The sequence below is a fragment of the Danio aesculapii genome, chromosome 16 (genome assembly GCF_903798145.1).
Source record: "Danio aesculapii chromosome 16, fDanAes4.1, whole genome shotgun sequence".
Taxonomy (NCBI): Eukaryota; Metazoa; Chordata; class Actinopteri; order Cypriniformes; family Danionidae; genus Danio; species Danio aesculapii.
Window position 1 is genome coordinate 24,293,635 of NC_079450.1, and position 14,150 is coordinate 24,307,784.

At 35.2% G+C, this 14,150-nt stretch overlaps 1 protein-coding gene across 1 annotated transcript; it reads right to left on the reverse strand.

The window, feature by feature from the left end:
- Positions 1-7,748: 7,748 nt before the first annotated feature.
- Positions 7,749-13,699, reverse strand: gprc6a (G protein-coupled receptor, class C, group 6, member A). The gene is made up of 6 exons (XM_056475544.1): positions 13,352-13,699; positions 11,274-11,571; positions 10,428-11,186; positions 10,126-10,329; positions 9,568-9,691; positions 7,749-8,876 (listed from the first exon to the last, which is right to left on the reverse strand). Exons 1-6 carry the CDS (start codon positions 13,603-13,605, stop codon positions 7,864-7,866), a joined length of 2,652 nt encoding a protein of 883 aa, XP_056331519.1. The 5' UTR covers positions 13,606-13,699; the 3' UTR covers positions 7,749-7,863.
- Between the last annotated feature and the right edge of the window lie 451 nt (positions 13,700-14,150).

Below are 14,150 nucleotides of genomic sequence, written 5' to 3' on the forward strand. Positions count from 1 at the left end.
TCTCAGCGAAAACAAAACCAAATTTAACATTCCACGGTATAAACATTAAACAGTTTTGATGTTTGATGCAGATCTGCTATAAAATGATAATGTGTGAAAGTAATTCAATTTAGGCAAGGCCAGTTAATTTGTATAGCAAATTTCATACACGATGGTAATTTAAAGTGCTTTACATAAACGGTGAAAATTATGAAAAACAGATTAAAATGTATTTTAAAAAGGTTATAAAGGAATGAAAAAAAGAAAGTCATTCATTCATTTTCTTTTCAGCTTAGGGCTTTTATTAATCAGGGGTCGCCACCAGGCAGTGTTGCCAGATTGGGCGTTTTAAATTTGATTATGCGCGTAAAAAATGGCATTGGCGGGTTGACAAATTTTGGGCGGTTTTGAAACGTAACTTTTATATGCAACTTATTCAACAAAACAACTGTGTGCTCCTACTCCATTCAGTTAGTAGTGACCAGTGCGTAGCTCAAACCGCGTGGGCCCACCCGCAAGAGGAGGTGAAGGAAAGTTGTATTAAAATCTGACTCCCTACGTGCAGTTAAACTCATAACTGTTATCATGACACTTTTATAAGCATTGTCTGATTGACAAGCAGCCCAAATTATGTTCTAAAGAGTATAAAACGCCACTTAGGGCGAATTTACAGTAAAACATACTCTAATAGTGTAATCTCCACAACAGTACGTGCAGTGTGTGGTTGAGAGGGGGGCAGTGTTTCAACGTGATCCGGTTGTGTTGTGGTTCTGTGACTGCTGGAGTTGGTTGCTGAATTTTTAAAAATATGACCGTTAAAGTAACTAATTTTTAATTTAAAATAAGATTAAATAAAATAATTATCTGCTATTTTGGGCGGTTTTTGTGCGTTTTGGCAAGTTTTGGACAGCGTTTGGGCTGGAAAAAGTCAGCTATATCTGGCAACACCTGGGAAGAACATGCAATCTCCACACAGAAATGCCAACTGACCCAGCCGGGACTCGAACCAGCCAGTGACCTTGCTGTGAGGCGACAGTTGCCCAAAAGAAAGACACAATAAATTGATTTAAATTGACTCCTTTGTCCTCCCAAAAGCCCTAGAAAGATGGCACATATCCAGTAACTGAATAATCCGGCAACTGAAATGAGGTTCAACTGACTATAACAATGTTTAATATTTATCTGGTCTCATGCACGGTGCTCTCTGACATTACTAAAAACGACAAGTATGAAAACACGGTTTAAATTTGCAAGTTTTTTTTATTTGGTAGATGCTTTCATTTTTTAAGTTACCAGACTGTAAAAAAAAGTTTTATACGTTTTATACATATTAAAGGTTTATACGACTGCGTCATTCAGCTCTCTGAGACCACGCCCCTCTGCCGTTACAGTCAAGTCTTTAAACGTGCGCGCAGCGTGGAATTCCCCAAATGCGGAGGTAATATAATTGAAAAGTTGTCTTTTGCTCATATCACTGTATGTTCATCAAATTTTAATGTTTATTGACGCTTATAATAAGAGAAGTAGCGTTGTGCAGTAAAACGTGTCTAAGTTAACGTTACTAAAATAAAAATGCGGTTTCTCATGGGGACGTTTTCTCAAACCATTTGACATCCGTTATGTACTTAGTAACGTTAATTGTAATAATGTGTTACAAGATGCTTAGTTAATAGCCAAAAAAGTGTCACCAATCACCAAATATTGTCCATTTTGCCATAACGTATTGCTTTGTATTTTTATATTATTGTTTTACTTTGGTTGGCCTAATATTTAATTTGTTTTTATAAAAAAATATACTTATTTTTTATAAAAGTGTGCCAAACGTTATAAAGGTTGCACCTGTTTTGTTACCATAATTGTCACTTTCGTCATTTGATCTGAGATCTGAGGAATTAAAATGTACTATCCCAGAGAACATCCTTACCCCAAGGATTTAAAAAAAAATCTGAACTGTAATGTTTAATGTGAAAGTAAATGTAGTGCTGACCAAAGGTTGTTTAAGTCTTTTAATAATTTTTTCATCCATGACTTGTGTTCCTAGCATTATGCTATGGAGTAAAAATGTGTCAATTCTGTTAACTTCAAACACTGTTAGAAAGGTGTAGAGCAGGGGTCACCAACCTTTTTGAAACAGAGCTACTTCTTGGGTACCAATTAATGTGAAGGGCTACCAGTTTGATACACGCTTCTCAAATAACAAATTTGCTCATTTTACTTTTAATTATATATTATTAATAATAATTAATGATATTCATCTATGTGAAGACACTGATCATGTTAATGATTTCTCACAATAGTTGTCAACAATGATTTGTAGGTAGGAAACATCAGTATGAAATATCAGTATGCTATACTTTATTTCTATAAATCACTGCAAGTATTTACATTTTCAAATGATCACTTCTACAATATTTTCACTAGCCACTAACAATTTTTAACAAGTCATGGACTACGTTGTAATATTTTTGTACAGATTATCAATTGTGTAACATTAATCAACTTTTAGATTTTACTGAAATTCTCAAAAAATTACAAATCTACAGCATTTTTAACATAGCCCACATTCTTCTAACCATTGTAGTTGCCCCGAGATGGACATCAGAGAGAGTGGAGATTGCATCCGTTCCTGTCTTCAAGCACAGTTTTGCCTTCCCATTTACACGAATGCAAGTGGGATTTAAAAATAATAGCAACAAAAAATATTAGATGAAGCTTACTGGTAAGTGGCGATAGTGAGCTATTTTTAGAACAGGCCCACAGGCAACTCATGTGATCCTCCCGGGCGACCTGGGAGGGCACCATGTTGGTGACCCCTGGTGTAGAGTTACAATGCTGACAGAATATAACAATTGACAGTAACAGAGATTAACAAGCAAAATCTATTTTTTAGGGTAAAAAAAAAAAGTATAACCAAGTCAAATATTGTTTAAAAAAGTTACAGCGCATGAGAAAAGTAATTTTTTTCTTTTAAATCCGATAATGAATGTCACACTTATAGGAACTTCCACTTTCTGTCATGTCATGGATTTTTTTTTATTGAAATATAAGTATGTTACTGAAATGATGACGTTAATTTAGCATTTATTATAATTCAATATCCATTAGAATAATGACACAAATTACAATAAGTTAATCAAAGTTCCATCCTTCAGCTAAAAGATTTCAGTTAAAACAAGCTACTATAGAAACGGCAATGCAATTGTAAACAGTGTTTTAATGAGAATATATGACAGACTGAAACACAATATTTGTTTATGCAAAATGTTGTAAACTATTTCCATGGGACCTAAACCATGAAAGCAATACATTTATAATCGACGTCACGACCTGGGCTGTTTGATTCAAGTCCTCTGAATCAGTTTCTGTTGTGGTTTACAGGTGAGGGAATGGCACGCAAGTATGACTGACTGGAAAAATAAAAACAAAAGCTGAGACTAAATGTGAGTCACTTTTAATTGTTAATGATGTTGCTTTTTTAATTCCACAGAACAGAAGGAGAGGCTTTTTTCCAGTTGTACTCAAGTAAAGCATGTCCAGGAAGTCTAGGTCTGGCACACTACAGCAAAAAGTATGTGAACGCCTTCAAATATACAGGTTTGCCTTTTTCCAGTGTAGATGATATGTCAGACAATGGCGTTTATGGCAGTGATAAATGGCATTGCAAAAGTCAGAAAATAATAGTTTTATGAGTCCGGTGTGCAAAAATCCTTAACCGACTTGTACAAAATGCCAACTGCTAGCCCGTGTATAGAAACAAACCCCCCTAGCCATCTTCACTGTAAAAAAACGCTGGGTTCCACACAATTCCTTCATGCTGTTCTAACACAAATTAATTAAGTTAACTTAATTGTTTTTACAAATTTAAGTTGATTGAACATTAAACAATTAAGTTGTCCCCAAAAAAACAAGAATTGTATTGATTCAGCTCAATTTATATAAGTTGTATTTTAAACAAGCAGCAAGAATAGATATTTTTAGAGTGTTCAACAACATGTCTAATGAAATGTTCAGCAAGTTTTTTAAAAAATAAAGAAAAAGGCAGGGTAATATCAGGGTGCAGGTTACTTTATAAAAATGCTTGGCTTTAGGGGTATTCGCTTCTAGGTTTCTTCAAAGTGGACTCAAATTACTCAAACTGAACTGGAATCGATTGATCTCACAAGAAAATGCAACTATTATGCATTGGTGGAAAAGTGGGTAGCTCATACAAATTCATAAAATTTCATATTCAATTTCTTATCCAAAAAAAAAACACCCCTAAACCAACCATATTCATATGAAATAATATACTACTAATATACAACTAATATACAACATTAGGGATTGCAGTGAGGTCAGAAATACTAACCTAGATTCAGTTATCTTTTCTCAAGGTGCCTTAAATTTCCCATATTAAAATAACACTGCATAATTTTAGCATAGCTCTCTAAATATTCCAACTTAGCCATGTCATTTAATTTCAAACGCTAAACATGTCTTTTGACCGTTTGATCTCTTGCCACAATTTCACAGCAAAGAAAAGATATTAAATAAATGAGATAGAAGCTATTTTTTAATACATTCATTTTATTTGAATGGTAGAGTGATGATGCTGAACGCATCTGATTATTTTGTCTTGAACAGAAGTGTTGAAGATATCAAAAATCATTACGATAAAATGAATACATATAACAGTAGACACTTACTAACTTGTTTATAATGATTTAGAGAGTTTTTAATGATTTATGGTTATTTGATCATTACAAATACAAAGAGGTTAATGGAAACAAGGTCTGGATAGACCAGGTCAATTCAGTTCTAGAACTAAAAGTAAAACATAATTTTTTTACAGTGAATTATAGAAGACATTCACTAAAGGGTCATTCGCTGTAACAATAGTTACCAAACAGTCTTGTCAGGGATGTTTAGAACAATAATCATTTAACAAAACAGAATTAAGGACTTAACTAAAAGATGGAGGATCACAGGAGCAAAATATTAAATAAATAAATATAATTTTATATACTTCATTCAATCTAGCAGGATTAACCTATTTGGCAGCTTGTGTTTTAATAACTAAAAACATTCTAAGGCTTTGTATCATTGCATATACTTTAGTTTTTTTAGTATATGCTGAATGTTGAAGTTATTTGAAACATTATAGCAGACACTTGCTTTTAATATTATTAAAATTATATTTAAAAATGTATGGCATCACGGTGGCGCAGTGGAAAGCACGATTGCCTCACAGTAAGAAGGTCACTGGTTCAAGCCTCGGCTGGGTCAGTTGCATTTCTGTGTGGAGTTTGCATGTTTGCATACCTCCGGGTGCTCCGGTTTCCCCCACAGTCAAAAGACATGCGCTATAGGTAAATTGAATAAGCTAAATTGACCGTAGTGTATGAGTGTGTATGGATGTTTCCCAGTGGTGGGTTGCAGCTGGAATGTGTAAAACATATGCTGTATAAGTTGGCGGTTCATTCCGCTGTGGTGACCCTAGATTAATAAAGGGACCAAGCCAAAAAGAAAATGAATAAAAATATATTTTGTACATTTTAATTAGCATTATTTTATTAGATATAAATCTTAATCCTTAAGTCATGAATATATTTAGGGATGACAGACATCATGTGTAATTTTCTTTTAATTATCCAGCCATTTTTATAGCTGATATAAAAAAGGATACATTTTATTACTTAAAATGTATATATTTTTCCAAGTTTAAGCCTTTAAAAAAACAGTATCATCAGTATTTGACAAGCTCACTGTCCTTGTGTCTTGGTTTCTATGACCTTATTTGGCTGTTTAAATTCCTTTCATTTCACATAATCAAGGTGAGTCATTTCAATCACCTCAACAAATATTTGACAAGAGAATCAGCAGTTTTATCTCCTAATATCATCAGCCAGAGTTAAGATCTAAAGGTAAGATCTAAAAAGCTGAGTATATGTTTTTTTTTCTCGTTGAGCTGGAAATGTGTCTGTTCAGGTGACATGAAAACTGGACATGCTAGTTTAGAGAGGGGAAATGCCATGAAACAACACCTGAGAACTTCATGCCACTGGCAACAATCGCTCCACCGTCTGCTTTGGTGGTTTTTCTGAATGAAGTTTTACACGAGTGACAATAAAGAACCGATTCATTCTCCCATTTTAAATCACATGGTTGAAAACGTCAGTTTATGGGCCTTGGGTATTTGCATTCATACCTCACATTTCAAGTTTCTTAAACAGATTTTCTTAAACAGACATATGATACTGATGCTTGTAATATTTTGCTGGAGTGAAAGATAAAATGAAAGCATTTAACATTTGAACAAAACTAGAGAAAAACATACAAATATGAAAAAACATGCCCAAATTATATCTTTAAATCTACATTAAAATTGAGCTAAATGACTGCAGTTACTTACAGTTTAGATGACTGTAGAAAATAGATTGCAACATCACCCATTTCCCTGTCTGAGGTGAGAGTTTGGGGCTGATCTAAATGTTACAGAATCAGTCAAAGCTTCTGGCACTCTCGCGGTCTCTAATTTATGTCATAGTATCAGTGATGTTGAGGCCTCCAGCCAAGAGAGTCTGTTACACGAAAGAGAGCAGGGGAAAAATGGAAACAAAAAAGGATAGTTTCATTCTGGAATGGATATGGATGATGATGATGATGATGATGATGTCTGTAGAGTCATAAGATTGGTGCCAGCTTCCTGAAAATTCATTTTAAGTAAACAATCTTCTCTATGAGATTATTGTTGATATATGGAAATTGAAAGTGTTAGTTAATAAACAAAACAATAGAAAATAAACAATAAGTTTATATTAATTATTATTCTAGATTATTGTTTATTTCTACTGATGAAGTTTAATATTTAACAGTATTTATTATAAGGAAACAGTTTACTATGATTAAAAAAATGTAAATGAAATAATGCTATTAATCAGGTTTGAAAGTTTATTTAAATTCTTTCGATTTATTGTTAGTTTAATGATGGTATACTGAAAATCAGTATGGTATACTGAAAATCAAATGTAATAAATGAAAACATTTATTGAAGAGAATCAAGGTGGGAAAAGTTGTATGTATTGTTTTATATGTAGATTTGTAGAAATCTTTACTTTATATCAATGGTTTCAATCTCAATTCTTGGAGGGCCGCAGCTCTGCACAGTTTACCTCCAACCACCTCCAACTCACCTGCTTAATAGTCTCTATTGACCTTATTCTAAAATGCGGAAGTGCGCTCGTTTTTACGATTGTTTTAAAACTTCCGATTCAGTCGCCTTTGGGAGAAATGACTAGAAATAATAATCGGCAGAAAACAGTAAAACTACTTGCTGTACAAACAAGTCTGTGCATGACTATACATAAAAAGTAGAATAATATCATGAGAAAATATCAGTTTGCAACATCAAGCAGCAGAACGAGCTGTTTTTAACCTCTAAAATGAATGGAAGTGAATGAGACCTGAAGTCTCGAGCCAAAAAGTTTCAAATGGCTGCGCCCGGTCGTACGTGAAGAATAAGGTGAAAAGTCTTGAACACCTTGATTATTTGGATCAGTTGTGTTTGATTAGGGTTGGAGCAAAACTCTGCAGAGCTGCGGACCTCCAGGAATTGAGTTTGAGACCTATGCTTTATATATTGACAGCAAATTTGAAAAGCAATTACAAAGAGACTGAAAATTTATACATGGTATATATATTTTCCAACATATACACAAAAACATTAAGCTTTCCACAATTAAATTTTAATCATCAGTCAGAGTAATCATATCATTTCATCATAGATTTAAAAAAAATATATATTCAAGTTAAACAAAGACATACTGTTAGCAAAATTATTGCATTGACTCCCGATATTGAATTCTGGCATCAAATAAGTACCATTTTAAGTCATGGTATTTATTATTAATATTTCTCTTCAGGCACGAATGACAGATTGGATATTGTGTAGACAGAATTCTCTTGTTTAAATTGCGGCTCAGTCCCAGGCAAGCCCTTGATGTTCTCCGCGCTCTTTCTTGCATATTCATAAACATTCTTCATGAATGCGTCTTTAGTATTGTGCTCCTTTTTGAAAAGAATTATGTAAGATTTAGGCAAAAAGTGACAGCTCAGGATTCCATAGTTTGAAATAAGAATAACAACCATTTCCACAGCCGGCACGTATTTGCCACTGGTGGTGACATGAATCGGGATGAAGATAATCCACGCCATGAGGCAGATGACCATGCTGAAAGTGATGAACTTGGCTTCGTTGTAATTCTGAGGTAGTTTTCTGCCTATATATGCGAACGTGAAGCAGAACAAAGCCAACAAAGCTATATATCCCAGCATTAACCAAAACATCACATAGAATCCCTCATTACATTCAAGCAGAATGGATTCGGTCTGCACCTCTTTGTCTTTAAACGGCTTGTACAAGGTCAGCCAAACAGTGCAAATGATGATCTGTACCCCCATGCCGACGCTGACAATCATATATGGCCTATAGAGCACACAGAGAAGCTCCTTCAGCTCAAAGTTCATCTCGAATGCCAGCAGGATTTTTAAGGACTTGACCAGGATGCATGAGACGCACAGCGTGAAGCTGAAGCCGAAGATAACCTGCCTTGCCCTGCATGTCAGATCGCTCGGCTCTCCAACAAAGAAAACGACACTGATAAAACTGCCCAGCAGGGAGACAAGGATCAGATGACAAAGCGGCCCGCCTGCAGCCTTGACCACCGGAGAGTTTCTTTGCCAGAAGAATAGTGCGGATATGAAGAAGAGGAGAAGGACGCCGAAGGCAGCCAGTATCAGCAGGACAATAGCAAAGCCGCTGTTCCAATCAAAGTATTCAAAAACCTTGGGATGACATTCAGTGCTGTTGGACAATGACCACATGCTCTCACTGTCACATGGGGAACATTCATCAGCATCTGAAATTGAAAAACATTGCATTTGATTTGAAAATGAAGATTAAAAAGATGAATTCTTTCATTATAAACTAAAATAAGACTTTTTTTTTCAATCTTCAAAACAAAAATTATGATATTTATAGTGAATTCTGAGGTTTCTGTCTTTCCACAGAAAGTCTATCCACCTTGAACTCTGATGCTTCAAATTATTCATAAAGCTGAAGAAATAAATCCTTATGAATCGGTTTAATCCAAATCCAAGTCCTTTTATCCAAATTAAATCTGTTCTTCAAATGAAGGGATGTTTCTTCAGAGGACTCAGATTTAACCGCTCAATTCATATTGATCTTTTTTTGTGATCGCTTTGCAAATGTATTGAGATTTAGGCAAACAGACTTTTAGACAACAGCCGGACAGAGGTTTCTTAGATTTCATTAAAAATATGACTTCATTTTTTTCCCCAAAGTTGAACAATTTTCTTATTGGTTTAAAAAACACTACAGTGAGTAAATGATGAATTTAAACTACGAGCAGATTTTACTCAAATTTGCTAACAGTTGTCCAACAGAAAGCTGCGTCATTAGACAGTTACTTCTTTGTGAGCAATGCTACACCAATGACAAGAAACAACCCACATTTTTGTTCATGAACTAAAACATTTATTTGCAAATCTGAGCATATTTTTGTGATAAAGTGTCAGCAAGAAACTTGCCTGGTATGTTGGAATAATGGTTTTCCACACAGGTGAGGCACTCATAACAGCACGTGTGCTGACCCTCTGCTGTTTTCTTGTACTGGCCTGGCTGACAGCTGTTTGAACACTTAGAGACCACTTTCTGAGAAGAAACAAGTTGAAGATTGCTTTAAGGAAAGCTATGCTATTTAAAAAGGAATATACAGTGCTGAGAAAGACTGTTGTTAAAAATTTGGGGTTTGTGCACTAAAAATTTATAAAGTAAACAGTGAAATGCAACAAGACATTCTACATGGTATACCAGTCGTACAGTAGCATTTTGAGGCACCATGTCCCCTAAAGGGTGTAATATAAGATTTATAAATGATTTATAGAAATATAAGATTAAATGGAAATATTAAAATTTTAACGTATTTGTGGTGTTCTGCCTCTACGAGTGTGAGTAAAACTGGCATTACCCTTTAATGTTAATGTAATGACACATACAAAAGCTGGGCATTGTAACATTTTAGCTGGTAAATATAACAAAAAACTATTTTATTAGAAAATATATGGATAAAACAGAGTATGCATTACCTCAATTTCACTCAGATCATTGTGCATGTAGAGGAATCCACTTTTGGTTGGATCATATTCTGCTATTATGTCATTAGCATGTATGTCAGATTGATCTCCTTCCCATAGGAATAGATCATAACCCAAATTAATGTCACCATTCTCATCAAATTTGTACATTTCTCCTCCATTCTCAAAAGTGATGCTCCGCAGCTTTGTAAGGAGCTGAAACAGAAAATATACAGCGACTTTAAGGATGCTAATTGTGATGAGGCCAAAATAAAATCAGGCAGAAAGTGTGTCATATTATGGTAAAATGTTACCTCCCAAGGATGGATATCTGTAGAATCCTCACATTGTCTTTCTGTACATAGTTTAGCCACAGCATTAGCAACAGCAGTGACGGCCATCTCAATGCTGAAAATCTTGTCTAAATTTGTGCTTTTCATCAGCTCCAGCACTGCATTGGAAGCATTGCCTGCATTGAGTTCTAAAAATTCCTTCAGAAATGAGTCTTTTATCTCATCTTCACTTTCAAACTGTAGATTCGTAAGGTACTGATAAAAAGATGTAAAGTTTCCACTCTTGAAGGTAAAGCCCAGCACTTTCCCGATATCAGTGATGCTACCATCATTCAGAATATGTTTAGCAGTCGACCAGTTATCGCTGGCAACCCACACCATATCATTTGAAATGTTCCTACTCTGCAGCCCCTTAAACAGCAACTGCATTTGAGAGGATTTAGCAAACGAAATCACCACTCTAACCTTAGGATTGTTTTCAATGATATTCAAGGTGTTGTCGATGTCTGCGTTTAGTTTTTGTTGATCTGCTAGTGAGTCTGGAAGGATTGCTTTAAAGGCGATACAAATTCCCTCTGTTTGGGTGTGCTGTATGAAACCTTCCAAGGCAGAACGCCCATAATCTCCATCTGTAATGATAATGCCAACCCAGGTCCATTTGTTGGACTTGAGAAGTTTGGCCATGGCACAGGTTTGATACTCATCACTGGGCACAGTCCTCATGAAAGCAGGGAAACGACTTTTATCACTCAAAATCGTGGCTGTAGATGCGTAACTAATCTGCACAACAGATAAACGGACAGCAGCATGTTACCTCAAGCTAATTTTGACTTGAGCACTGTTAGAGGAGAACTTGTGATGGCCTACCTGAGGAATCATCTGAAGGTTGAGATCTCGAGCAACTGCGATTGAGATCTCGGACGAAGTGGTCCCAATTACTGCCATTATAGGCTGGATGGGTTGAGGGGAATCTTCTGGTGATTCACACTCTGAGAACGGCCTCATGATATCATGGACAGCCCACAGAGCAGTCGTGACATCAGAACATGTGTCGTAGATGCGGTATCCAAGAGTAATGTTCAAACTGCTCAACATAGGGGATTTGTTTGCCATTTTCACAGCATTAATCATCGCTAGAGCTTGATTTAGACCCTTTGTGTAGAAGCTATAGAGGAACAAGAGACAATATGGTAGGCATATTGTAGACTTAGACTTACTAGTAAATACAGGATGATGATTATGCCTCATCCAATACACTGGGCAATAAATAGAAACATTTGCTAAGATGGCCCCTGCATTGAGCAAGAAGCTCTTAAGGCTCAGAGTTCTTTTCTGTTCTTCATTTGGGGGTTAATCTGAAATGCCTGGGTAGCTTTTTTAATATACCAATAAAAAAATAACCAGACACACTTCTGAAAGTGTCGCTTAGATGAATATGTAAATATGTGCTGTTTGTTTTTCTCTCATGTATAATAAGCATGATGTGGAAATTTGCATCAGCTCAGCAATTTGGCACGCCATGTCATGTCACATTTATTTATATAGCATCTTTATAAAGTATAGCTTTAAGGCAAGTGCATTTACTGCAAAACACGAATGACATTACATTTAAATATCTACAATAAACAACTCCTCAGTTTAATTACATGTCACACTGATGTTTATAATGCTTTGCCCCAATTGTTTTCCACACCCCAGTGTCATCCTCAAGTTTCCTTAATTTGTTTCCTTAGATACTAATTGCCCTTGTTCCCTCTCTGGCAGTGTTTATCCTACCATTATATTAGGGGGACCCGAACATGTCTACACTTTTGTTTTTATTAAACAATCAAAATAGACATATTTTATTAACTTATTTACATTTTTTTACATTTAATTACGCGTTTACATTTCTCTGCTCACTGTAGGTTGCACAGTGCACTTTTGCTCAGATCACACATGTTGGAAATGTGTTGTCAAGCAGATGAAAATCAGAAATAACAATATCTGCAGAGCCAGGCATAAGTAAATAAATCCCACTTTTAGGCACGGTGCAGCGCTTCGTGTCTAGTGTGTGACCCGTGTCTCAACGCACATTCAGCCTGTTTGAACTGGGCTGTGCATTGTATCAATCGCCAAACTTCTAACATATGGAATATGAAATATATTATATAAATATAATTTATTGCTCTAAGTCTCCCAATAACATGACTTTATTGGTGACGGTGACAAATGTTGCTGCAAATTTTGAGAACTTTGAAATATTTCCTCTGAAAATTTATCGTATAGTGGTTTATATTGTTTCTAATGCATTAAAAAAAAAAAAAAAAAAAAAAAGAACAAATTCTGTAAGGAGAACCCAAAGCTGAGAAAAAGTGATTTGAAAAACATGAAAATAGGTTTTTCACCACCATGTTCCTTTTTTACTGATCAGATAACCCCTACTACAACCACGGCATTGAAAAAGAAAAACTAAATATATACCTACACATATCACCACCATGTTTCTTTTGGGGCTCTCTACTCTTGGCTTTTATATTTTAGATATTGGTTTACTCCATTTTACATTCTATAAACTTTTATATACTTTTAAAATGTGTATACGGCTTTAGAATGAGAATTGTCATTATTTACATGTTGTACATTTTCCATTTTCCTCATTTGTAAGTCATTTTATTTAAAATTAAATACTTTCAAATGATTTAATTCTATTTAAACAAAAAATTCCAAGAACAATATGCCACCAGAGACCATCTCAATTTTAGATCTTAATTTAACTAATCTTCAAAATTAAAACAAGTATTTGTAACATACAAACATATTTTTTATGTCTATTATTTCTCCTAATAACAAATACCATCAAAAACCTTTAGCCTCCAACATAAATACACAAATTATTTATTGACAAATAATAATCAGACTCCATTTCCCCATTGTCTGACTTTCAGGACTGGATGAACGCTCACCTGATGCAGGCCGGACGCTCAGGGGCTGAGATGCTGTTGTTGCCGGTGTAGTTTACTGGCACCACTGCCTCATGGATGGGGAAAAGTCCTCCAATGATGATGTTTCCAGGGGCCGAGGCTCCCGGCTGGCTGAACTGTGCAACTGAGGCTTCTGTGACTTTCATCAGCACAGCCAATAAGAGAAAGAAGCTCATCAAATCCATGTTTTCCCTGAGTTCACTTGAGCGACTGACAGGTGTGCACGTACACATCATCACTTATAATGCCTAGAGCTTCAGAAAAGTAAAAAGAGAAAACACACATGCACCACCTTTTCAAGCCCCTCCCCCACCCACGAATAAATATATAAAGGAGGTTCTTTCCTTGTACAACAGGTGAAACATAACCAGTGCCAAAAAACACCCTTAACAAAAGAACAACCAACCACCAACCTGTTGTTTTTAATAGATGTTTGGCAACGTGTCATTAGGTTAACTGAAATTCGCTTGCTTTATTCTACTGAATATTCATTTGTTCTACTAAAGAAGCAAAGCTATGTAACAATTAAAATAATTAAACTAATTACGAAGACTAAAATGAGAATAAAAATGGATTCAGAATATTAAGTTGGTTACTAAAATTACACATATCCAAACTTTGAATATAGTCAGTTCTGAGCTTTATAAATTCTTGACGTTAACTAGGGATCTGAACAGTCAAATCCAGCTAATACAGTTTTAGAAGGAAAGTGGAAAAAAATAACCATTTATTAAATAATAACCTACCAAAAGCAAGCAAGCAAAAACTAATGTTTAGTAAT